The sequence below is a fragment of the Drosophila subpulchrella genome, chromosome 3L, assembly GCF_014743375.2.
Source record: "Drosophila subpulchrella strain 33 F10 #4 breed RU33 chromosome 3L, RU_Dsub_v1.1 Primary Assembly, whole genome shotgun sequence".
Lineage (NCBI taxonomy): Eukaryota > Metazoa > Arthropoda > Insecta > Diptera > Drosophilidae > Drosophila > Drosophila subpulchrella.
This window is the reverse complement of record NC_050612.1, coordinates 6,403,942-6,431,176: the sequence shown is the minus strand read 5'-3', so window position 1 is coordinate 6,431,176 and position 27,235 is coordinate 6,403,942. Positions and strand designations below refer to the sequence as shown.

Below are 27,235 nucleotides of genomic sequence, written 5' to 3'. Positions count from 1 at the left end.
GCGATACATTGATATACGTATGAGTGAGTATATTGCACACACGTTGTTTTTGCGGCCTCTGCCGCTGCTGGCGTCGCCGCCGACTGCGCTGCCCCCGCTGACTCAAGTGCTTGCCTGTGTGGGAGAGCGGAGAGCCGCTTGAGGGAATGTTGTTGTGTGTGTGAGACAGCGCCACAAGACAGCAAAAAAAAAAAAAAAATGAAATGAAAAACGAATATTTTTCGAGTACTTGTAAATTTGATGGACAATATTTGTTGGTCATGTGTTTCCACCAAAGAGGAAAGAAAAAAGCGGAAGTAAAACAATCCAATCCGAAATTATCGGATTCAATGTGCAACATTTTCGTTCAGGGAAAGATAAAAACCTTTTAATTTGCAATTATTTAATTTATTTAAAAAACAGAAAACGAAAATGTAATAATTTAAAAAAATATACCATGTCCTTGGACCATTTTAAAAAATAAATAAAAAATTTTAAATCTCCATAACAATATCATCTAATTAAGAATAAAAACTGAGAAATAGATTATTGAAATATTTAAGACCGCAAATATCAAAAAAAATATATGTTTACAAATTGACATTTTATTTAATTCAGAAAAATATCTAAAAATATTCTCAATAATTTTAAACACAATTACTGAATTGTAATTTAAGCCAGTTGGTATGCTCTGAAAATTACATTTAAAAACCTATAACAATTTATCTTAGGCATTAAAACTCCACCCATAGGCAATTTCGGCGTCCGGCAATCACAATTTTCACACTTTTCACACTTTGCATAATAATTTCCAGAGTCTGTTAGACGCTGCCCCACAAACAACAAAACATGTGGCAAGCCAAGTGAGCGTTTCAAATGATAAGCAACAAACAAAAACAAAAACGCAAAACAAAAATTGCTTGCGCTAGTTTGAATCCAGTCCACAAAAGCAGTCAGTCAGGAAAAGCGAAAAAAAAAAACTATTACAAAATTCAAACAATTTTTGAAAAGAGAGCAATGCAATCAAGTACAACTGTAGTAAGCATTCGATAGGTCTTTACTTTAAAGATGCGTATTGAAAGATACTTTTATTTATTAGCTCAATGTTAGGCATTTTCATTTTGATTAAAATTAGGTCAATTTTACTGTTTAAATTTAACATATTTTATTTATAATATTTACTTGAGAAATATCAAAAATAGGACAATCACATAAAAGCTGTCATATTTTTGAAACCTTAATATTGAGAACTTTTAAAAAGATACAAGCATACAGAGCCTCCACTGTACATTACTACGCGAGAGAGAGTTCCAAGTCTCTCTTTTCAGTTTGCCGCTTTTTGTGTTTTGGTTTTGAGCTTTGTTTTTGCTTTCTGCCGCCCCTTCACCCGCTCTCCTCTCTCAGCTCTCTCACCTCTCTCGCGGCAGCGACGCCGGCAGAGCCTTGTTTTGTGGGCGAGGGCGTGGAATTCTTTTGGGACCGGTGCATGCTGCACTGCCTCTGAATGCACATACATACAGCCACATCCACTTAGTTCCCTATATGTGGGTCTCATATAAAGGCAGCTATATCCCAGTACATAGGGCACTACATGTCTGTGTGCTATATTCTATACGATATCCACTGCACATGCTTGTTAGTGGGGCGCCCTCTCAACTTGTGGGGCTGAAGTTTTTCCCTTAAATCCCACTTTGACTTACGCAAAAAAAATATAAATGTAAAACGGAGGGGTGGGGAATTGAGGTAAAAATGCCAGCGAGATGAAAAGTAATTATGCAAGTAATAAGGCAAAGCCAAAAATAATGGAGGGAGTGAGATTAAATTTCAATGCAAAAAATATGAAAGAGCTGGGGAACCTTTGGCCAAATAAAAATTTATAAACCTTTTCCAAAGGTCAGGCTAAAAAAGAACCAAATCTTAAATTTCCGAAAAGGGCTTAAAATTCATTTATTTTTAAAAATGGTATGGTACGTTAAATGAAGATTTAAAATTTATAAGGGAGTATTCCATTCCAAAAATGAAATTAATTATGTTCTTTCGACCAATAAGTCACTAAAAAGCATGAAAAACTGCAAAGTATCTGACAGTTTTGAACAGTATCTTTTATAATATTTAATTTTTTACAATTAAAAACAAATATTTTAAGTTTTATCATATCATATTATCTTATCATAATATAATATCATATCATATTATATTATATTATCATATCATATTATATTATATTATCATATAATATTATAATATTCATCGTATGTATAGAAAAAAGTTCTCCAACCTCAAAGCAAAAAAGAAAACAAATACAAAAAAACCATACCAAAGGTAAATGAGAACGAGGTAAATGAGAGACAGTACTTTAGTGTAATAAAAAAGCGAAATGTTGACGCAGTGACAACAATGACAAAAGCTGGCGTCATTAAGACGTGACAGAGCCAAGAACAACAACGCAACGAAAAAACGAACCGCAGACTGACCGACCTACTCAACAATAATAACAAAAATAACCAGCCAGGCGGCGAAATGAATAATTGGGATAGGTCTGGGATATGGCCACAGAATCGTACTTATTAATACATTTTTAACGCCGTTGTTTATGTGCCTCGAATCTGAAATGGGAGCACAGCCCCCCAGAGGCTATCGGTAATGCACTTTTGCATAATCTGCGCTGAATAATTCTTAAGTAAGCGAATTCTCCGTAGATTGTGGAAACTCCTTCGAGACCGAAACAATTAAAGTTAAAGTTCAGCAGAAACAATTCCCGAAAGAATTTCCATGCTGGCTGCCTCATTTGTAGGCTTTGTTCCTGCGCATTTATAAATAATAAGGAATATCGATTTAATTTCATTTCGACTGCAGAAGCGGCAAACCGAAAGCCAAAAACTGCAGGCAGGAGACGAGGCTGTTATAATGTGTATGCACATGCATTGCCACACAAACGGACGACCTGCATGGGAAAGGGGTCATGGTTGAGGCTGCCAATAGTCGGAATTCGCCGTTCGTCTTTACAAATGCCGTTTTCCACCGGAAGGGGAGTGGGCAACACCCCAGAAACAGCAGTCAAAGGAATGGAGAATAAAGGAAACTTCAAGAAAGGGCGTAAAGCCCTTTTCTGGATGAATATTAAAAGTACAATCATTGATTGTCAAAGTTTGTGAATATTGTTTCAGCTTTAGATTGCATATTTTAAACACACTTTTTGAAGAAGTTTATAAGAAAATAAATTGTATTATTTTATAAAAATGTAAAGAATAGAGATACAATTTGGAACGAGTATAATGAAATTATATTTTAGCACCGCTTTTATGAAAGTAGGATTTAATATCTTAATTTTCATATACTTTATTTATTTAAGCCTACTGTTAGCTTACTATGCAAATCGGTAAATGTGCCCTAATTAAATTTCTGTGCAAGCAAGATAATAAATCGACTAAATTATTCACAACCTACTCTTAATTAGAAACTCATTTCTTTGGTTGGTACTCAATGGCATCTAAGAAAACATTTTTGGATGTCCTAGTAAAATAAAAACATTTCTTTGCTTCTCCCATCAAAATGGTAACGTTTGCCCAAAATATAAGCAATTCTTCTATAACCAAGGTGCAAAAAATATTTATTAGCATAATGTAGCTCATTTGTGATAAAATAATCATATAATATCAGTTTTCTAAAAATTCCCAATGTCAAACACATATTAAATTGACTTTTTTATTGCTCTCTCAGGGACATCACTCATACGCAATGTTGTAAACAATTGTGGTCGAGGGTCAGGAAAATACGTGACTCTGGTTGAAGCTGACTCTTATGTATTCTAAAACGATCTAGAAGATATGGAAGATCTATCATGGGAATCGTATAATCACAGGAGTGTTTTCAACTGATAAGAAGTTCAAAGGAATTCGAAAGCCATCATTAGGAAATGTTTATATTGAGTGTAGTTTACTCTATATATGTTCTATTAATTATTCGAAAATGTATATTTGTTAAGCAATGACAAGTTTTAAAAAAAGGTAACAACATTTCTGCTTTTAAAGTTGATATGTTTTTATATTACAATTTATTTTAATTAAAAAAGATATTAAAAAAAATTAAAAAGAAATGAAACATTGTTAGAAAGTAATTATAGAAAATATTTAAAATTCAATATTTTAACAAACACTATACTTAAAATATTTCAATACTATTGTCAACAGTAGACAAACTTATATTGCAATCTTTATCCAATTTATAGCACATTTTAATACGTGACTTTTGAATGACATAAGAATAAAGTCTATTAAGGGTGTTCCTGTCCTAAAACTATTCATATTAAGTAGAGGAACTTTTCACTTTGGAGGTGAATCTTTTTTGAAATATTTATTCATTTTAATCGTATTATAAGGCAACTTTGTAAAATTGGGGAGAGTGAAATCCCCTTCGCCCTTTTCCTTTATTTAGTGTTGTTACTAGACAGTGTTTGAGGTACTCCCAAGACTAACACCTAGGCCCCAAATAAATATTTTTTGTAAGAGCTCTAATCAAATACATCTTTCTAATAAAAATCCCTACAACCATCAAAGACTTTCGAGACATTTGCTTAAATAGTTAATAGTATCAAGGATTTCCACACTCACCCTCTAGCTTCATGCCGACCTCGAGGCACTTCTGGAAGCGGCAGTAGGGACACCGCTTGCGCTGCGTCTTGTCGATGTGGCAGGAGCGCTCCGCCACGCAGGTGTAGACCTTCTTGTTCTGCACGGTGCGCTTGAAGAAGCCCTTGCAGGACTCGCAGGTGAGCAGGCCGTAGTGGTAGCCGCTCACCTTGTCGCCGCACACGGGGCACAGCTCCTCGAACAGGTGCTTGAAGTCGATCACCTCGCCGCCGTGACCCGGCGTGGCGCTCGTGCCGCCCATGGGATTGCCCGGGCCGCCTCCGCCGCCGCCCGAGCCCCCGTTGCCGCCGCCGCCGCCGTTGCCCACCGAACCGGAGGACATGTGGCCGCCATTCGGGTTGCCATTGTTGTTGCCGCCACTGGAACTGGCCGCCTGGGGGAGCAGCATGTAGCCACCGCCGACGGAGCTGCCGCCGGAGCTGCCGTTGAGCAGGTTGCCCCCGCCGCCGCCGGCCCCACCGCCCCCTCCGCTCTGCTGCGAGTGCGAGGAGGTGGTGTCCTGGTAGCCTGTCGGGAATATATACTGTGAATCGAAATTGTATATATACGAGTAGGATGAGGAGTTGAATTGATTGGCATTGTTGGCGATATTCTGTTGTTGCTGCTGGTAGTGCTCCTGCTGCTGCTGCTGCTGCTGGTGTTGCTGCTGCTGCTGTTGCTGCTGCTGGTGGTGGGTGGTGTGGTGCTGCTGGCTGCCACTGCCACTCCCACCGCCACCACCACCACTACCACCGCCCCCAGCCAATTGCAGCGTGTAGGCATTGTACTCATGCTCGAATTTGGTTAGAGCATGTGCATCATTGTCGTTGTTGTTGTTGTTGCTGCTGGTGGTGGTGTTGCCGCCGCTGGCGCTGTTGTTGTTGCTGCCGCTGGCACTGCCGTTGTTGTTGTTATTGTTATTGTTGCCACCGGCGGCCAGAGCGGGACTGGAGGGCTGCTGCTGCTGCTGCTCCAGCTGCATGCTGAACGGCGATATATTCAGCGACGAAATGAACTGTACGGTCGCCTGTTGCTGATCCATTTCTAATAACATCTCATGTACGTTTTTGGGGGAAGAATTCAAGGCGAGAAGAGTTGTCCCTTAAGCAGATGTGGAATTTCCTGGACGGAAGTCTGAATTGTTTTTCGCTTTCTAGCTTTCTTTATTTTCGCTTTTAGTTAGCAGCACTTTCGTTGCCGAGTTGGTTTAAATTTGGTAGTAAAATAGGTTGCGGTTAACATACGGTGGTCTGGTTTTTGCACTCAATTTTTGCAGATTTTTTATTTGCAACATCGTTAAGGCCAATTGTTAAACAGAATGTTCGGGTTCTGTGCTGTGTGATTTGCTCGATTCTAACAGTGTTGCTTAGAATGTATCATAATATCTTGACATATTTAATATACTCGTTTAACACAGTTAATTAATGTTGTTTTATTTGCCTTACAATTATCTAGGTTTTACTTTCTTTAAAAGAAATTTATTTTATAAATGTTTTGGAATTGTTTGGTTCTTTAGAAGAAATGTGTTTTCTTTACAAGAAAACTATTCACCAAGCCCCGGGGGTGATTTTAAACGCTTATTTTGCAATTGATATACTCGTAACCATTGTTTCTTTAGAAGAACTTTTGTTTTTTGTTTAACTTTTTGCTTTAATTGTTACTTGTTTTTTTGCAGGTACTTTGACGAGGTGAGTGAGATAGATTTATGTATGCTATGTATATTTATATGTAGAGTAGACAGCAAAAAGGATGATTTGTTTATAAACTTTTGGTTGGTTTGCCTGGATAGAGGTAGGACTTTCTATATATATATCCGAAGTGTGTATATATATGTATATAGCTTGATTGTGTGCGTTGAATTGAAACGAGATGTATAAACACTTTTGGCTTTCCTTAGTATATTTTCACTTTTGCATTTTGATTGAAAGTGGGTCACGAACTTATTGCACTATATGTGGGAATCGGATTTTGTTGTTTAAACAAATTGCATTGCACACACGCACACATGCACCGATGCACCGATGCACTGAACACACACACACACTCACGCAACGCAGCAAGAGAACATAATCCTTGGGCTGTTCTGCTGGTGTGGGTGAGGTGCAATTGGATTTGACTTCAATTTACTTGTATTTGTATTTGTATTCGCATTCGTATTTGGTGCATGCAATTCGATTGCCTTTTTATCTATTTCGCAATGGCTTTTTGTTTATTTTGATCGATATTTGGGTCACTCACACGCGCACATTTGTTGTTAACAATATTTCGTTAGGTGTAACGCCTTGTCATGTGTGTGTGTGTATATATATTTGTTATATTCTGTGGATAGCTATGCGAAAAGCACGACCAACATCAACCACGTATCTCGATTGACTAAACCCAAGTAAACGGCGAGGATACCGCAATACGCTGCTCGGCTGGCGTCGCCGTCGCTGTCGCGCTGCCTCTGCCGCAGCCGGCGGCGCTGCTCCGGTCGACGTCGTCACTCTCGCTCTCAGTCGGCCATTTCGGTTATTACGTATACGCTCGGTGGGTCGTTCGGTTTCACGCTCGTTTCACTTTCAACGAAGCTGCGCTCGCTCTCCCTCTCTCCCGCTCTCAGGCCAAATAGAGAGCGAGCAGCGCTGCTTGGCTTGACTTAGTGCCCCCCTTTTTTTGGGGCCTTTGTTTTTGCTGTTGAAACTCAAATTCAAACCAAAATGCAAACCCAAACGGAAAGCGAAAGTGAAACTTTTTGGCATAGCTTTGAGCCACTGTACACCGCTGTACAGTGCAACAACAGTACGTCATTCTTTCGGAAGCACAGTCACGAAGAAAATAATAGAGAAGACCCATAAATAAATTTCCTATTTATTATATTTTTTTTAATTTAAAAAAATTAAAATTGTTTACTTGATGATTAAATATTTTAGCAATTACTAACATTGCAAAAAATTAAATATTTTTGTTCATTTCCAAAAAAAAAAATAAAAAAAAACATTTGCTAGTGACAAAACTTTTTTTTAAAATTAATCTAACGAGCGCGCTATTATTTGATAAAAAGAAAACCTAACATTACAATAATCCAGATTAATTAGGGATCACATTTGAAATTGTATCTAAATTTGCCAATTCTAAAAATCTTTCTTACTCCCTTCTCTCTCTTCTCTTCCCACTGTGGGTATAGCTAATAACAATTTTGACTGACAATTTTTTTAATGGCAATATACATACATCAGTCGTTTCTATTTTTTCGCCCACCACTGTGGGCATAGCCAAATGAACGGCATTATGAAAGCCTTTAAGCCTTAACTTTTCAAGTGGCTATTTTGTAATTTCTTACTCACTCAAATAAACTGGGAATTTTTTTTGGGTCTCTTCTTCAGCAGTTTTTGTTCGTTTTTTTTTGGCTTGGATTTTTTGGGTTTTGTTGCCACTGCAGCTGCTTGGTTTAGTTTCTTCTTTTTTCTTTCCGTTTTGTGTCTGTCTTTTGGTCTCAATTAGTTTGTGGGTTTCTCATTGTTGTTGTTGCTGGTTTTGTTGCATTTGTTCATGACACGGTTTTCATGTGGCGCGTTTTCGTTTCCTATTTCTGTGTTTTTGTTATTGTTTCGCCTATTCATGCTTTTATTTAATAAGTGTTGCTTTGGGCTTTTTGCTGGTTTAATATAAAGTTATTATGGTTCGGGTTTCTAGGGGTATTCGTATTTGAAAACACAGTTAATAAGTTGCGATGGGGATTTTTTTAAAGCTTATTTGTCATTCTTTCAGCCAATTTGCATATTTTTTAATTTCTTAATCCGTTTAGTTTTGTTATAAATTACTACCAATAAATATGGCTGTAAATTTATTTCATTTTGAAATGAAAATTACTTTTTTTTTTAAATATTTTATTTTGTTACTTCGTTGAATTTTGTATGTATTATTATTTTATTATTATTATATTAATTTAGTTTTTATTGCTTGCTTTAGTTTTGTCTTTTTTATCTATTATTTTTAAAAATATTTGTGTATTGACTTAGGTGATAAAGCATTTTGAATTTTATGTCTTAAAGTTTTTTTTGACTATTAAAAAGAAATGGTAATTTTGCAGGTAACTTGAAGCTATTTAATTTTATTACACTCCAAAACTGATCTTCATGTTATCTCCCTTACAAATCTTCCTCGCTTCGCCTTCCCAGAAAACAATTAGCGCTGCGTATACGTAATATTTTACGGCTAATTAACGGACCCCCAAAAACTTCGACTAAATCACTCATTAAGAAAGGCAAAATTTTAACAACTCCGCGAACCCAAATAAGGACGCAAGCCCTGCGATCGAGAGACCATTAAAAAGCAGAAACCCCAGCGATTGCATAAGGTTCCGCCGAAAGGAGCTTGGAATACACACAGATATGCATATAATACCTACCATATAATAAGACGTGGTCGGCAAAATAAACTTTCACTCCCCAGAGTCCGAGGTCTGAACCCGGGCCCAAGTCCAAGTCCGATTCCTTAACTAACCCAAAACGGAACTAAAGGCGAAGACACGAAAAAAGGGCCCCATCACCCATTAAAATGCAACATTCATGAATCTCAAAAAAAATGCAGAAAACATAAAAAATCAAACAAGGAGGATCGAGAAAGGCAGGGGAAAACCCCAAATAAGAAAAGTGCATAAAATGCAGTTAAGAGGGAACTTTCAACGATGCCCGAGAAAACGTGTCTCCGTCGCTCCCTACTTTTCTGTTTGCGTAAAAAACTTAAACACGTTTGCCACCTTCATGTAGGCTGGGGGGATTACAACATTTCAACGCTCAATTACCAAAGATGAAAGAAGACGCAACTTTGAGACAGAGACTCGGCTCAGTCTTCTCCTTCTGCTTCTTCTTCATTGCTCCACAAACACAACGCCGATATGCTATATGCTATATGCCATGTGCTATATGTGTGTATAGTGATCTTACGAAATACCCAAACGCACTCAAAAGTTTACCCAAGAAAAAAGTACAGAAACAAAAAACAAAGACTAAGGCAACTTTTCATTTCCTTCCCCAAAAAAAAAAAAAATAAGAAAAAGAAAAAATGTTCGTGACCGTAGCCAACAAGACTTTGGATCTCTGATCATATGGACAGCAGGTAATGACAACATGCACACATACATGTAGCTCAAGGCACATGCTTAGGCACAGTTCAGGGTGACAAAATAGCAGTTCAGTTTTTATACCGATTTTTAAATATTTTTAATAAACCTTTTCAAATATAATGTAATGTAATGTCTATTAAGGTGCAAAAAGATGCTGGGATAAAAAATTAACACTATTTTACAAAGCCAATTTTTTATTGATTGAGAGGGTCAGTCCCCAAAAAGTAGGCCATGTTTTTTTACGAATCGGAGCTTGGTACTTTGTGGACTTAGAAGTCTTCTTAAAAATGTTGTTATGGAAATAAATTGCCTACAGTTTTCAATTAACATATTAAATTGGTATATTTGTAGCACTTAAAAACCAAATTAAAAAAAAAAATTTTTTTTTTGTATTTATACAAGTTTTTTGTGGAAGTGATTTTTTTTTTATGTATACAAATTTTTTGTGGATGTGATTTTTTTTTCTATAGCCTACTGTAACCATGCTCAGCAACTTATACTACAAAGCGATCTAAATTCTAGGCTGAACAGTTTCCAGTCAAGGAAAAGCAACTATTGCTTGTTTTATTATTCTAATTTTATTTTCAGATGCAAATTTATTTTATTATATTTTTCACAAGCACTATTCTTCGATCCCCCGCTGTGGCACTGTTTCACTCTCACTCTCGGTTTTGTTTGATTCATGCCAGCGCCAAACAGGTTTGGGTTTCGGATTGGGTTTTCGTCTGATAGCGAGCGGAGATACGAGTGCGAGAGGAGACGGAGACCTACTTCTGCATCAGCGGCACCACCAGCACCTCAGCTTCCACTTCGCTACTCCATTTAAATGGCTCCGTGTAACCGTTGCCCAAATATGTCCGTCCATACGTACGTACACTGTACGTGTGCCGTCTGTACGGATGTATGTCTGTATGCATGCAGTAAAAAAGATCTGTTAACTCTTTTGGGTCCGCTGGCTGGCGGCGGTTCTCGTTTTGTTTCGTTTGCGTTAACGTTTGCCTTTTTGACTTGTGCGCATGCGCAATGACTTTTTCGACAGTTGTTTGTCAATCGCTGGCTGACGGAGTCTCAGTCGTACCCCTGCGACAGTGACTGCACAAAATGCCTCACTGTACAGTGGCCACAGGTGGCTAAAGTTTCAAGAGCTGAGATAGGAGGGTTTTCAAGCCATAAACCATTATCAGTTCCAAAAACAATCTCATTTAAAAATATTTCAGGCTACTGTGTGTAATATTTTATTAAAAAAAAATTTGAGTTATTTAATTTTGTTTTTATAATAGATGTAAATAGTTAAGATTTTTAAAAACAAAACCATTTCCTTCAAATTTAAACAGAGTTTAATGTCTGTCTGCCTCTAATTTAATTTTCCATTCTTGGGATCTAATTACCAATATTATATTAATATTATTTTTTAGATACATAAAAAAGATTTAAAAAAATAATATATGTATTTATTTTTCAATATTTTCAAATATTTTCAATAAAATCTATGTCATCAAATAAATTGGAAGATTTTGGTCCTTGAAATAATTTAAAAATTCTCAAAAGTTTAAAATTCTAAAATAAAAAAAGGATATATTTAAATATTTTTAGTTTTAATTTAAGAGTTATATTAAAAGCAAATTAAGAAATATATTAAAAGCTAATTAAGAAATATATTAAAAAGGTCTTTTAAAAATGGTTTATTTTATAATTTCTCCACTTTATGATATTGATTTATGTAATCTTTGTCTGACATTTCCAAATCAAAATCGACAATTTGGTGAGATGTCTTTGCAGCACATTAAACTGCCCGAAAATGTGCGCAAGCTCGCGCTTGACTGCCAAAACACCAGAAAACAAAACATTAGGCCAGCCCCCCGAAATTCCCCCATCTGCGACGATTTGTCGCCTGCGCTGGTGGCACAAATGTTAATGTCGTGTGGTAGAAAAAAGCACAGCGAATTTTTCAACTGTCGGTTTCAACTGTATTCTGTTTTTTATTTCGGGTTTTTTGGGACTTTTATTTTTGTATTTTTTTTTGCGATGACTGGACAACCGACGTACGATTGACTGACGGAATGACTGAGGGATTGACCGACTGACGGCTGGCTGCCTTCGTTTAATTTCATAATAAAACATTAAACGTATAAAATTTACTTGGAACGTGCACCGCATACGAAAAGTCACCAAAATTCAGTCTTCAATTGTTGTTCCAACTGCATTTTATTTATCCGCCGCTTTTCTTGTTGTTTTTCATTTTGGCCACTGAATCAGATTTGGAATCGGATTCGCATTGGGGTTTGCTGGTCATTTTGTGAGCCGTCGAAGGTTTTGTTTATTGGTTTTTCGGCTGTTGTACGGGTTTTGTCTTTACGCAATCTACAGTTAATTTTCGTTGGCTTAATTCTGAACAGTTTTGAAAGAAACAAATGGACGGACTGGGGGGTGGTTGGACAATTTAATTTATGTGACGATTGCGAAATGTTTTACGTTTTTCGGCGACTTTAAGGTACAAAGCCTGGGTATTGTAACTCTGATTTGTTGGTAACATTTGATAGTTTTGTCATATCTTAGGTATATGGTAGTACTGTACTAACCATTATACTCGGGATAATGAGGCGAGTGTGGGCTTTGGAGCGATTTAAAAAGTTAAGTACTTAAGGGTACCTATTATTAGGAAAACTAAAGTAAGGTTGGAGAAATAAAAATATTTAAATGAATTTAAACTATTTTAAATGAATTTAAACTATTTTTATTCAATTTACTGCATATTTACAACTAGTCCTTTCTAGTCAAATGCGCAAAGTACTCAGTCTCCTGAAGCAAAGAACACTTACAATAAAAGGAAACCCAATTATATCCAATAATTAAATTTAGAACTTAGTGAAACAAGAAAAAATATTATAATATTACCTTCTTAAAATTATTTGGAACTTCAAAATATTTTTATAATATGCGATTAATATTATAAAAATATTTTTAGTATGGGAATAATACTTTTATAATATTTTAAAGGCCAATTAATTTTCAGAAGTACTTTTAGAATATTTTTCTTGTTAGTAAATGAAAATGAATAGGATCGCTTAATTGAAAGTAGATCGATAAAATTTTTAAAAGTCATCTGCATCATCTTTATGAAACATTTACCAAGTGTGACTGAAATGTTTTAGCTTTCAGCTTGAAAACCCCAATTGAACGCACATTCCCAGACATTTTTTCTATCGCCGATCGTTACTCCGAGCGCCCCCGCCCCCTTTTAACCCCATCGCAGGCGCAACCTACAACCTTTTCAATTGCATCGCAGCAAGACGCGAAAAAAAAGGAAAAACGCTGCCAGCCGCCCGCAAACAAATTTCAAATGAGGCAGGTCACTTATTTTATTTCGACGACGCACCGGGGGAAAAAAGAAAAACGAGTCGAAAAGCAACGTCCCTCCCCTCGACCCCACTTCCTCCCCCTTTCCGCCCACCTTACTTATGCCATCTTCCTCTTCTTTTCTTTGCATTGTCGTCATCGCAAGCAAAACAAAAACACCAATACACACGCAGAAGAGCTAAATTTAGAAAATACAAAATTTGTTCATACAAAAGTTAAAAAAAAAAGATATAAGAAAAACTGAAAAAAGAGAAACAAAAAACTCGTCTTAACCTGAAACGAAACCTTGTAACATTTTTCCCCCACTGCTTAATTGACAAGCCGGCAATGAAGAGGGGCGTTGGGGGGTTAAGTGGGGCTGGGAGAGGCTCTCTCTGACACGCTCTCCCTCGCGCTCTCTCTCTCTCTCTCTCACAGATCACTTTTGCTTTCAATATGAAATAATCGACTGAGGCAGCGGCAGCGCAGCGTCGTCGTCGACTGCGGCAGCACGAACAAGTTTCGCCCACAAGCGGGCGCTCTCTTTCGCTCTTTGGCTCCACCGCCGCTCTCGGCTTTTGGGGCCTGAATAATGTAATAAGTGAAAGTGTGTTGCTGTATGTGTGTCAGCGCGTGTGCCTGTGTTTGTGTGCGGCGACGTCGCTGCCGCAGTTGACCTACTTTTTTGTTGTACAGATTCAGGTCTATGTTAGAGAGATTAATTTCGATTTCGTTTTCGTTTCAGGCCTACATCTCCCCCTCCCCACTCCCTTCGGAGAGTGAGAGAGAGGACTGTGTGCCTGGGGGAAACTTGCACGCCCTCTCTTTCCCTCATTAACCCTCTGGTGCGCTGTAATGGAAAACTGTTACCATGTTGGTGTAGGTTGTTGTTGTTAAAACATAAAATAACAACAAATGCCTTAGGATAGGTTCAAACTCTATTTTTATTATGCACACACTTGAGTGTGTTGGTGTGTGGGTCTGTTTCTTGTGTGCTTCTGTTTCACTTTCTGTTTCTGGTTTCCATGTTAATGGGTCAATGGGAAATTTTGTGGGGCGTGTGTTGGGATCTCAAAGAGCGGAAATCGGGCCTATACGTAAGAACGTGCGTGAGTGTGGGCTGGGTACAGTGGGTCCTCGCAAATATATGGTAGTAGATTTCCTTAAACTTAAGCATACATATGTACCCTTATAATATTCCATTGGTTTTCATAGTACCTGAATAAAGACTTATATGTAAACGAGTAAGATTAAAACAAAAATAAACATTGTTGGATGTTAACTTCTTCAAAATCATTTTTAAAAAATAGTTTCCAACATTTTTTAATGCTAAAAATATTTTTTTAAGTTTGAAAATATTTTTTATGATTTTCTACTGTTATTTTAGTCTAGAAAAATTCATATTTTCGCTTCCAATGTTCTTTTAGAGCCTGTTTAAAATACTATCCGACTTATTATATACAACAAATATATTTAAACTATAGTTTTACGTAGTAAGCTGATACACGTTCAGTTTCTAAGTATGGATTTATTTTTATTCCCCAATAAACCTGGTATTAAAAGCATCCAACAATACCAAAATCAATCGACGTAATACTACAAACCTTTACCTAAGTTTGGGGCAGTTGCTAGGTGGTATAACCATGTAGCCATAAATAAGCGACTTAGGCGAACATCTGTTTGCGGTTGTGTTTCGGTTTGCCTTTTCCCCCCAAAAAAAAAGGACGCTAATTGGTCGAGGTGGGGAAAAAGGTTTGGCAACACTCCTATGTGGGTTATGTCAACTCCGGCAACTTTCCGCCGGATTAAACCTACCCCACGGAAAGCGAAAAGCCCAGGGAAAATAAATCACACCACCCACATTCCGATTACACCATTACAATCGTTTTCATTTTGCTTTCTTATCGGACGCTCCCCGAATAAAAGCCGAGAAAGAAACGAGAAAACGAGCTTGATTGACGAATAAACCCAATTAAAGGCGTGAATCTCAATTAAATTGAATATAAAGAAGTCACCATTAAAAAGTAAACAATAAATAATAGCACAAGTGAAGTACAGCCCACAAAGCACAATTAAGTAAAAATAAATCGCGAGAAGAAGAAACGATGACAGTGTGAAATGAGCAAACACAAAGGGGGGTGGGTGGTCGGTGGGCGGTGGGCGGCGAAAGGGGGAGGCACAATGAAAAGAGCAAACATGGCAACAACGGCGATTACAACAAAATGCCAGCGACAATAGCAACAACAATCGAGAGCAGCAACAATAAGGGAAAAAGGCAGCAACAACAGCAAAGTTTTCTCTGCTGACGTCGCGTTAACGCTGCACAAAATATTATTCAAAAAACCTTGACACACTTTTCATATGCCGCACACACACCAGCGCACTCGCACAGATACAAGGCACACACACACACACAGATTCAGATAGATTCGCCCAGGGACGGTTTCGACCGCAATTCGCCGCTGCCGCTGCCGCCGCCTCTGCCGACGTCGCCGTCGACGCTAGCCGCTCGAGGAGGAGGTCAGCTTAATGTAGATTTGTATAATTGTGTATTTCTATATATAAATGTGTTCATACACTCTAGAAAAATCCACTGAAATGCTTTGCCATAAGTTAAGAAACCCCAATACATGTTTAAAGCTAACAAAGATTAAAACCTCTATAAATAGCATCTCTACTTGTTTAAAGAAAATGTAATCTTTCTTTTTTTCCTTTTAAAACTAATACACTAAATAATGTTTGGTTTTCATATTCGTATTAATTTTTGGTATTTTTTAAATTTGTTAAATAATTCATTTTTTTTTATTTAAGAAAAAGTAAGAAGCTAGAAATCTATTTATTACACTAACTTGTCCTTATAAAGTTATAATTACGAAAGAGGATATCTTAAATTTTGAAATTAAGTTATCGATATCTAAGGTAACTATGTTCCATCTTTGAAAGAGAGAGAAATCGAAAATATTACCATCCTAACATTTAATTATATTTTTAAATGTTGTTTAAAATTTGTGGCCACCGCAAAAAAACGTCTGAACCAAATAAGACTCTCATTATTATATTTCTAGCAGTGCACTTTACAAAACTCGTAATACACATTTAGTCAAAGTGCACTTTTTCAATGCGCAATAAATTACGCATACCACCCGTTGACCCTCCCCTGCCCACCTCATCGCACTCTTGCTTCTCCCATTCAACCCTTTTGGCCAATTTAAATGATTAACGCATCTAAATTGTACAATTTTTAATATTTGATTTTCTCCTTTAATTCTGCTTTGTTAGTTTCATTAGCCAGCATTAAATACGTTATAGCACATTTGTAATGAGGTCAGCCGAGTGTTGTATCTTTTTTGTTATTTTTGTAGATCGCTGCCAGCGACGCCGGCGTCGCCGTCTGCTGCTCTGCTTCGTCTGTCTATCTTGTCAGTCATGTGGAATATCATCACAAATCGAAAAGTGCGGTGGAACAGGTGTGGCCCAATGTGGTTTTTGATTGCCATGCTTTACCCAGTTATTTATTTATTTTAATCAATCACTTTGGTGGGTTGATATGAAAAGAATTTTTGTTGGACCTTATGGGTTATAATTGGTGTAAAATGGACTGAATTTTTTATGATGTTTTCGAAGTTATATAGTTTTTTAGAATTCGCGTCATTATGAGATCATTCAGATCTGGTCATAAGATTGATTTGATAGGTTTAAGATACAAGTTTCGTAATTTCTCTATATAGTTTTTGGAATTATATCATACTGAGATCATTCGGTTCAGGTAACAAAATTAAAAAAAAGACCATGGGTTATTGTAAATTAAAAGTATTGCCAAGAAATTTTTGAACTTGGAAGGCCAAGTACCAAGTAAGCCAATATGTTTTATATTATATTAAGTTTTTAATAAAATCTGCCGTTAAAAATATGGGTTCCAAAGAAAAACTGACCCACTTGTAGTAAACTGTTTTTTTTTGACAAACTTATAAACACTATAATTTTGAAAAGAAAATCCTTTTAAAAAAATCCTTAATTACAAATGATTCACCATTTCTCTTATATTTGAGACTGCAATGCGGCGAGTTCTTCAGATCCTTTTCACTTTCTCACTGGCATTTACTTTCCCTTTTGAGGATGACTCCTCTTTACCTTTCCTTATTACATAAAATTCCGCGTATTTTATTTATATCTCAGAGCCCTGGTGACCACGTGCTAATAGCTGACTAATCCCCGCCTGGAATTTCAATTGCAATAAGCCTGCAAAAAATCGCTGTAAATATTGTATTTTATTTTCGCATCGTCTGTTGTTGATTTGCTCGATTTTCTGGTACCGATTTGGTGCTTCTTCTTCGTCTTGTTTGTGCAAAAAGGAAAAATATACAATATACAATATACAATAACAGAAAAAGAAAAAGAAACACACGCCGAGCACAGAGACTGCAATTCATTTAAAACGTAGCCGCCCCCTCGGCCGACGCCCCTGCCTCTCTGCAGTCGTTGCAGTTGACGAAGCTCGAAACTGGGTCACGAGGCCACAAAAACAATTGCAAGCGGCAAAAAGGGGGTTTTCGGCGAGGGGCTGCTTGGCGTCGGGTGTTTTTTCTGCTTAAAATGCAATGCGCGTTTTTTAAGGGGGGTGTTTGCGGCGGCGGGGGGGACTGTGGCCCCAAAGCGAGGGTGTGTAGACGCTTTTTTTTTACTGGGTGGGTGGGTTTGGGATCCTTCAAGCCTCCGCCCGATGCGTAGAAACAAATGAGTTGCATTTGCCTGCAACGGAAAAGGGGGGTTTTGTGTGTTCGGGGTGCAGCCCAAAGGGGGGTGATTCAAGAGAGGATGGGCGTAAGAAAGGGGGTGCGGCTGCCGAGGGACCGCTGTGGGACAGGACTCGTTTCTAGTTTGCAATTTGGGTCACCCAAAAGAAACTCGACTAATTGAAAAAATACCATTTTAGCCATGCATTTTTGTGGCAGAAACTTGGAAGACTTGGGCACTAATTAAGTTGAGTAGTTTTAAATTTAAGAAATACAATTTCTATTCAAAATATTTTAACATTTTAATAGGATTCATAATATTAAAAATACAATTTTAATACATTTAAAGGAAGAATGAAAAATAAATGGAGATCCCTAAATTTGATTGGAATGTTATATATTTAAATAAAAATTTAACCTTAATTTAAATTAATACTTAGGTGAATTGTTTTGATTTTGTTTTTAAAGATATTTAATTTAATGATTTAGTTTTAACTTAGGAACTGTTAAAAAAAATTAAATTACTTGCTAAATTGTTTCCAAGGTCAATTAATACATGGCATTTGTTATACTTCACAACTTCAAAAACAAGCATAAATTAGGAATTATCGAATTATTTACCTTTATGTAAATAACGTGGTTACATAGTAATTTATGGTCACTTTAGTCTGCCCGCTCATTCGATCACAAAAATCAATAAATAAAAAAGGCGAACAAATACAAAACTTGTTACAAAAAAACTAAACATGATGGTCAATGTATGTAAAGGCGTCGTCTTTTATCTTTTAATCCAACATTTGGGTTTCTTTACTTCGTCTTTTGCTTAACATTGTCCGCATATATTTAAAAGTTTTTTGTATTTATTAATAATGTTCATAAATGGCATGTACATTATTTTCGAATATGTTTAATGTTAATTGTTTGACAGCGGCAAAAAGGAAAATCTGCCCAATTAGGCAGACATGAGTTGTGTTTTTTCTCGTATTATTGTTGTTGAATTTGGACTGCGGCCACCTTGAGCCTTTAACAACAATAATTAAAGAAACCAACAATTTTAACAATTTTTAATTCACATTTGAATAGCGCGGCGTGTGTTGAATTGTGTGTCTCTGCCTCGCTATTTCTATATTGCTGCGGTTTTCATAAACTTTGTTGCTGTTTCTCTGCGGTTTTTGGGTTTTTGGCACACCAAAATCGTTGGGATTCCAATGCTGAGCAAGCCGAAAACAGATTTATGAATCGCAAAAATGCTAATATGCATACTTTATGTGAGCATTATTTGCGATTCATTATAATTGATGAGCGCTGCTTTACTTCCAAAATCACAATAAGTTTAATTTTTGTAGTTTGAAAAATATAATTAGCATGATGGCGAGTTACTCAATTTATATTGGTGAATTTATATTATTTAAGAAAAGTTAATTTTATGGAAATCCATAGATAATAAAATTTGTGTTTTTTATTGACAAATGTTTATATAAAAGCATACAAAAGATGGAGATTATTTTAACATTTAGTAAAAAGTCGAACACCATAGTGCACAGTATTTCAAAAATAAAATTTACAATGTGTTGTTTACAGTTTTAATTAGGGTTTTACAACACCACAAAAATCAAAGGCGGCTTTTGCATAAAATGCAGAATTTGAAAAACCATGTTCCGTAACATTTTTGGACTTTAAAACGGAAAATTCGTTTCATCTTGCCAATGCAAATAGTAAACAAATAAATATTTACTTAAAATTCCCAAAACCCAACCAGCAGCAACCAAATTGCGGTGATTAAAATGCCAAAACTATTTCTAATGGTGTTTGGAAAAAGAGCAGAGACACGTTTTTGGCCAAGCAAAATAAATCGGGGCAAAAACAAAAATTGAAAAAAAGAATCAGAAAAATATAAAACAAGAGAAAATCGGATGAAGAAGCTTGGAAGTATATAAAATAAAATTTGCCTCGTCTGGCGGCTGTCAAAAAAACGTCGACGGCGACGCTGACGTCGCAGCAGCGCTGCCTCGTTGTTAGATATGGTGACCCACTAACCTACTTTTTCTGAAAACGTTGAAGCTTTTTACGTATAAACACACACACACACATACACAGTTGCACGTATATTTTTTCTTTAGTGCTTCATTTTTTTTTTGATTAAAATTATATAAACAAAGTGGAAATATTCAACAACGCAATCGACACAGAAACAAAAAATAAAGAAGAAATAATGAAAATGAAAATGAACAGAGAGAAGCGTTTTACTTGAGAGTGTGTGCGTGAGGAAAGAGCACAGAGAGCTTTTTGTTAAACGCAAAAACAAAAACCCAAAAACCACAAACGAGAGATTCCCACACAAAAAAAAAAACGATTCACATAAAAAAAGCACACGCAATAACAATTCCCGCCCCACACGCACCGAAGCTCCCACCCACCCCCTCGCACGGCCCCTCCTCCCCTCCCCCATCATTCCCCAAAAAAAACAACAAAACTATTAAATATTGAACCTAACCCAACAAAAAACGCTGAATACGCCACAAAAACGGAACAAAAAAAAGCTCACGCACATTGTTATTATGCTCCCCGTTCCCCACTCACTACCTCTCTCTCTCACTCCCTCTATACCCGTCTCTCTCCCTGGCTTAGCTGATATTTTTGGCAGCTTTTTTCAATGCGTAAAGGGCAACCTACACAAAAATTCTTACAGATCGAATCTTTAGGTACCCTGATATTTATTTTACTTTCAAGAATAAACAAAAATTTGTAATCAAGTTCTAGAATTTATAAATATAGAAGAGATACTATTATTTGACAAATAATTCTTTATGATCGATGATCATTCTTAACTTAATATAAAACTTAAAGAAAATATTAGTATTATTGATAAGTATTTAAGTTCTAGTATTTTTTCTGACCATAAATACTGGAGCTCAACCAGTTTAAAAGGATTCTCAATAATAATCATTATGGAAATGCGTTTTTAAAAAAGAATAAAAAATTTTTTTTAGATAATATATACATATTTACTTAAACGAATTACCCACCGAAAGAGTATACCCAAAAAAAAAAATACTGAAACAATCAACAGTGTGAAGCGTTCACGATCGTTTGCGCAATTTTGCTCATTCATCGCACGCACTTTCGTTTTTTTTCGGGTTTTTTGGTTTGTTTTGTATTTTGAAATACATTTTGGTTATATTTCGTTGTTGTTGGCGACTGACTACGTTTTTCCAATCAATTTCATCAATTTACGTTAAGTTTTTACTTCGGTTCCGTTTTGTCAGGGAAAGTCCCATTGTTTCCAACGCCATATGGTTGGATTTGGCTTGGGCTGGATGTGAATACGGAATGGGTTGAGTATGTGACCCATTTCGAGAGGTCTTTAAGGGTTTCATACATCACCGGATAAGGATTTTGGTAAGTTGGGGGAGGATTAGTTTAATATATCATGGTTTTTTTTCCGGTGATACATATATAATCGATGTTATGTAACGATTTCGGTATAACTCAATCCCTTTAATGCTTATTTTCCTATCCTAAATAAGTATATAATAATCTTTAGTTTATATTCAATTACAATAGCGTGCATTTCAGTTTCACATTTAAAATCCTTCGTACTCTTATGTTTCTTATTCATATAATAGTATCACCTTGAGTTCTATTCTCTATCAATCGATTTAGGGGCTCCCATACCTTTATTGTGCAACTCACAGCCATTTGATTGGCACATTATCCTCCTAAACCGTTCTGGGCTTATTCAACCACATTGTTATCTTTTCCCGGCGATTCATCTCGCCGACTCAATTCCTTGTATTTTCTTTACGATTTCCCCTCCATTTCGACCCTTACCATCGATAGTGAGTTCACCCATTGCGAGGAGTATATTCAGGGATATGAAAACATATGTACCGATGTGTAAGCATGCACCACCCACTGAGAACCCATTTTACCACCCATCAGTCACACGCAGCTGTAGCCATGTACTAGATTTGTACATACTTCCATAATATACCATATATAAAAGCGTTCAGATAGAGAGAGAAAGATAGAAAGCGAGTGAGAGAGAGAGGGCACTCGGCTTGAACCGATGACTGCGACGACTCTTGGCTGGTTTGGTAATCAAATCTAGGTGACCCAAATTGCACTGACCTAGTTTCCACCGGGGGGCGGGTCGAAATCGCCACCCAACACCAAGTGGGAGGAGCAACTGCACCGAAATGTGTCCTTTGAGATCGTGTTTTGATGCAACACCGCCTTAAATTAAAGCCACGGTGACTCACATATTTCAGACCGGAATGTAAAGTTGTGGCTGGTTGGTTTTTCTTTTCCCTTTACGATCTTTTCGCATAAAACCCCTGCTTAAGCAAGTCATAAAACCAACAGCCGTTGAAATGTTTCTTTATTATTTTCGTGAGCTTGTGCATTGCAATGTTAATTCGAGTGAAGGACAAATAATATGCAAGTTGACAATGGAGCGGAATGACGAATGACAATGCGGTGGTGTCAACAGCTTTGGGTTAAAGTTAAACGGTGTCAAAACTAATTAATTTGTTTGCCAAGTGAAGGATTTTGCAACTGCTGGATTGGCTTGCAAACAAGCCAAGAATTTTAATCAACTTCTGCATGTTTTGCCTTCATAGCTCTGTCTTTTTATCTTGTCAGACCTCCTTTCAAATAAGTAAATATATATTTTTTGTAAAATATTCATTACTAAAATGTTTAACAGATAAAGAAATATTATTATAATATTATTCGCACTGAGTACCATGAATATTTTATTGAATAAATTGAATTTATGAATTCACTATTCGATTTGAAACGGTTTAAGTAAATACATTATTTTTGAATAATAATCCAATATTATATAATATTTATATTTATTTATGGTAACATAAAAAACTTTCAGTTTACTGAATAGTTAAAAGGGTAGGGTATCTTTAAACTCAAATTAAAACATTTATAAACCTATTTAAATACTTCCAACATGTTTAATACGATTTTAGAAAAATGACAAATACATTTTTTGGAGATTTGATTAATGTTTAATTATTTGAATTTAATGTTTTTAAAATACATAAGTACCAATTTACTTAATAATTAACAATATCAAAACTATCCAATTTTTTGTTTGTTAATACCTGTAACATTTTTAATAAGAATTTAAAAAATTACAAATAAATGAATGAGAGAGTATCCCTCCAAACTCAAGTTTGTCTCGCAATCAACTTTTATTACAATTTGTAGCCATTCAATTAATCCATTTGCACAAGACTCAAACTGAGTGCCAAAAACACATACAAAAATATTATTTTTACAAAATAGAAAAATGAAATTGATTTCGAAACCAAACGCACAAGAAGCAAAAAAAAAAACTTTACGCAATTTTTGAGCTGTTAGTGTGTGCGATGTCTGTACATCAAGACAATAAAAACACGCACACTCGCGCCGAGATAGGCCGACAAATTATGTAAGTTCACGTGAAAAGCAACAACACGAGATACAGAAAAAATAATACTCAAATATACAAAATATGGAGGAGGGGGTAGGGGCTGGAAAAACGGTTTCAATGTCTGTTTTATGTTATGTTTTTCACAGTTTTCTGTTTGCCTAGCTGCAATTATTATTACAATGTTATATGGCTGCCATGATCTAAATTTCCCAACTAATTATTGCGACAAAATACCAGACTGCGGGGAGGCGGTGTGCGATATGCAAAATGCGTATGAGTTATTTTAGTTTTTATTTAAATTGACAGCACTGGTCGAAATAATAGTGTTAAAGAAAGTAAGTATGTTTACTAACTTACATGGAACTTATACCTTTTTTTTTTAAAACCCAAGTTGGATCCGCATGATTTGTGACGAAAATTTAATGGATCGTTAGGCAGATTTTTTCATGGAAGTATTAAAAAAAATTTTTTAAATCAACCCGGATTTTAAGAATGTCTTAAAGTGTATTCTGCCTAGTTTTAAAAATCAAAAAAGCATCTTTGACCTTATATAGACAATCGCACAAAGAACGCATAAAATTCGGAATCAAAATTCATGTCATTTTTAAGTACACACAAACAAATATTAATGATGACCAATACGCTTAGTTAAGTTATTGTAAAAAAAAGAAGTTTAACAACTGTTAAAAATAGTGACGTTAATTTTATTGTTACTTTGGTAACTGTGTAATAGTAAAACTACCATAAAACAGTAAGTTCTTGTTGTTGGTAGAGTAACTATTTTTCGATGGTCGAATTGACAATTTTATGAGTTCGGACCATTCAACTATTATGGTGGTCAATTTTACCTAATAGTATTTGTGTTTAGTTCACTAGTTTTAATAGTCATGAAAATAAATTCTGCCCCTATCACTTTATATGAATACAGAATTATATGTATTTTAAAAGATTATGACAAAAGTCAAGCTGTTTTTTAGGGACCGTAACAGTTAAACCTTTTACTTTAAAAGTTCTCTGTTAATCGTTATTCAGCACCTATTATTTAAAAGTCTTGAAGTAACTGTTATTTTCCAACTTTTACATAAAATAAAAGTTTACTGAGAAATTAAAGTCTTACCGTATCTTTTATTCAATTATTTTTAGCAAGTCCTAAAATATCTAATATATTTGGACTGAAGAAATAAAAGTGTAAGTAACTGCTATTCAAAGACTTTTACTAAAGAAGTCAATAAATAATAGTTAGTTAATGATCAAAAACAAAATTGTTAAATATCTGTTGCCAACGGGAATGACACAGAAAGCTCGTCTGATGGAATTCGGTTGGATCCTCTTTTTCTAAAGAATTCGCGGATTCATATTTTTCGGAATTCATGGATGGCTTTAAAGTTTAAAGTTTAAACGGTCAGCACTAATAAATTTGATACAGTGGTGGATCCTCTTGCTCTAAAAATTTCGCGGATTCATTAAAAACTTTTTTAATTAGTTAAATATAACAATTAAACTACTAACTATTAATATACTATCCTTTTCTTATGCATTATATCTGGCTGATTGTAAATACCACTATTTATTTGACCAACGCTATACAAATAAGCTCGTATCAGTTTTTTTCCAATCTAAACACACACTCCATCTTGCTCTGGCAAACGGTCTCATTTTCGGTCATGTGTGCGCAGGAGCGAGACAAAAACTTGGCCAAGTGCAGTAGGCCATGCAAATAGTCAAAGTGGGTCAAAAAGTGGCTATCAAAAGCTATATCAACAGCAACTATGGCCGCCATTCGAACCGAAAGCTCCGTCTTGCTTCGTTCCTTCTTCGGATTTTTTCGTATCAGCAGATAAGCCGAACACGAATTGTAAGCAAAATTATAAAAATAAATAAAAACGAAACGCACTTCCCCCTCTCCACCGCCCAAAATACAATTTCTTGTTTATTTAAATATGAGAAGAGTGACAAAACATGCCGCAACAACAATGAGCATAAGAAATATGGTTACATCATAGCGACATATGGCTGAGGTGTAAATTATTTCATTATTTGCTGTAACAATTTTTATTTTTATATTGGTTTAAAGGTCTAAGGTTTGATTACGAAATTTTGGAGGTGCGATTAAATGTGTTTGATATTTACGACCTTGATAAGCTGTTTATATTTTTGTTGTCACGTGTTTATTTATTTCTATAAATACTTTAGGTTGGTAATTTGGGAAGCAAATATGAGATAATGCAAATTAAGAGTAAGATTTGAATGAATAGTGGGTTTTGTTTCGGAAGTAATACAAATAGGTATATAACTACAACATATGAGTGATGAAGATATGTATAACAAAACAATTTTGTTGCGATCGAATTCCTTGAAGGCATTTTTCGATTTTTATATTAATGTTAAAGTTGTTGCATAAATTTTTAATTTTAAATTATTTGAAAAATCATAGTTTTGTATAGTGTGTGTTTAACTTTTTCGATCTGTGTTATATTTTTTAAAGAATAAACAAACAAGATCATATTTTTTGGTAATATTAAGTTTTTTTTTTTAATTTTTTAAAATTATAGCCGATTAAATATAATTATTAATTATTATTAATTAATTGCATTTAAATTAACAAAAGCTCAATAATCCCATTGTCTTTTATGGTTGTGTATCCGCTTATCTGCTCAAAATTAAAACTGATCTGAAGTACCACTTCTCTTTAAGCCTGAAAATATAGGGAATTTCCAGCCCAACACAAACTCTTGAGTAATAAGCCTTCCTCAAAGCAATTTCAGCATTTGAGAGCATTTAAGTTTACAACTACAGACAAATCATAAATAATCATAATTGCTGCATAAATAACTTCATTGTCTCCTTCGTGCTTACCGAATTACCTCGGGGGTGAAAACAGAAAAAAAAAGGCCAGAAAGAAGGCAAAAATGAGTCAAGACCTGCCGCAACAATTTCAAAAAAGCAAAGTGAGCAAAAAGTACCTACATAAATAAAAATGCAAACAAAAGTACATGTAAGTGGGAAGAAGGGAAGTGTCAACAGAAAGTGCAACGGGCAAAAAAATTGTTTTTCGAGTTAAATAAGGGGAAAAAAAGCAATTGAAATGTGACAACTGCGATAAGGTGGAAGTGATAAGAGCAAATTGTTCGCTGCCTCTTTTTTTACTTCTGTCAAGCGAGCTTATCTGCAAAAGTGCGTTTTGTGTCCCATTTACCTAAACTGCAAACAGTTGTTCTCGTTTCACAGTTGCAGATTCTCTTTTCTTGTTTTTCTTTTTAATTTTTGCTGGTTTTATTTTTATTTTCTGAATGATGTATTTTTCCTCTTTTATTCATGTGAGCTTTGTAGCGAAAAGCTCACATGAGTTTTTTATTTGTTTTAGTTTGCATTGCATTGCTGTTTTTGAAAAGCTTGCCAGTTTTTTATGGCGCGTGGCTATTTTTTTTTTATTTGTTCTGTATCTGTATCTGTTTCAGATTCAAAATCTGTATCTTTTCATCTTTGTCTGCTATCTCTTGAGTTTTAAGATCGTTTAAAGTTCCCGTTTTATTTGCTCGCTTTTTGCAGTTGGCGCCACTCAACTATGCACACACACTCTCACAGCAGCCAGAATGCACGCACACTTGTGCAAACTGCAAAAGCTCGCGTCGGCCGGCAAAAGCTCTAGTATGCGGGTTCTTTATCTACGCCCCTCTCTGTGTGTGTGTGCGTGCGGAGGAGTGCGAGTGTGTTGGTGAGACAGCCGCCTGCAAAAGCAAATTTTACCATTTTTTTTTTCAAGAATAAACTATTTGCGCGTGTAGTTGTGACTGGAAGATTAAAAAAAAACTGTTCAACTTGGACGATTTGTGAATGCGCTGCGTGTGGTCGGCAAAAGGAAATGGATGAGGATGAGTGAGAAAGGAAGAGAAGAAAAGAAAAAACATACAGTCATGCACACAAAATAAAGTAGCTCTACTTCAGTCCACACTTCCATTATTCCAACATTTCTTTATAAAAGATACTTTATCTTCATTGCAATATAAAACTAATTGCATTA

The 27,235-nt window shown here is 35.8% G+C and overlaps 1 protein-coding gene across 2 annotated transcripts in view; it reads right to left on the bottom strand.

The window, feature by feature from the left end:
• LOC119555505 (nuclear hormone receptor FTZ-F1) overlaps positions 1-27,235 on the bottom strand; it is a 49,588-nt gene that overhangs the window by 10,172 nt on the left and 12,181 nt on the right. For both annotated transcript variants that reach the window (XM_037866923.1, XM_037866924.1), the window contains exon 3: positions 4,590-5,135. In XM_037866923.1, coding sequence (XP_037722851.1) covers positions 4,590-5,135 — 546 coding nt within the window. The remainder of the gene's footprint in view (positions 1-4,589; positions 5,136-27,235) is intronic.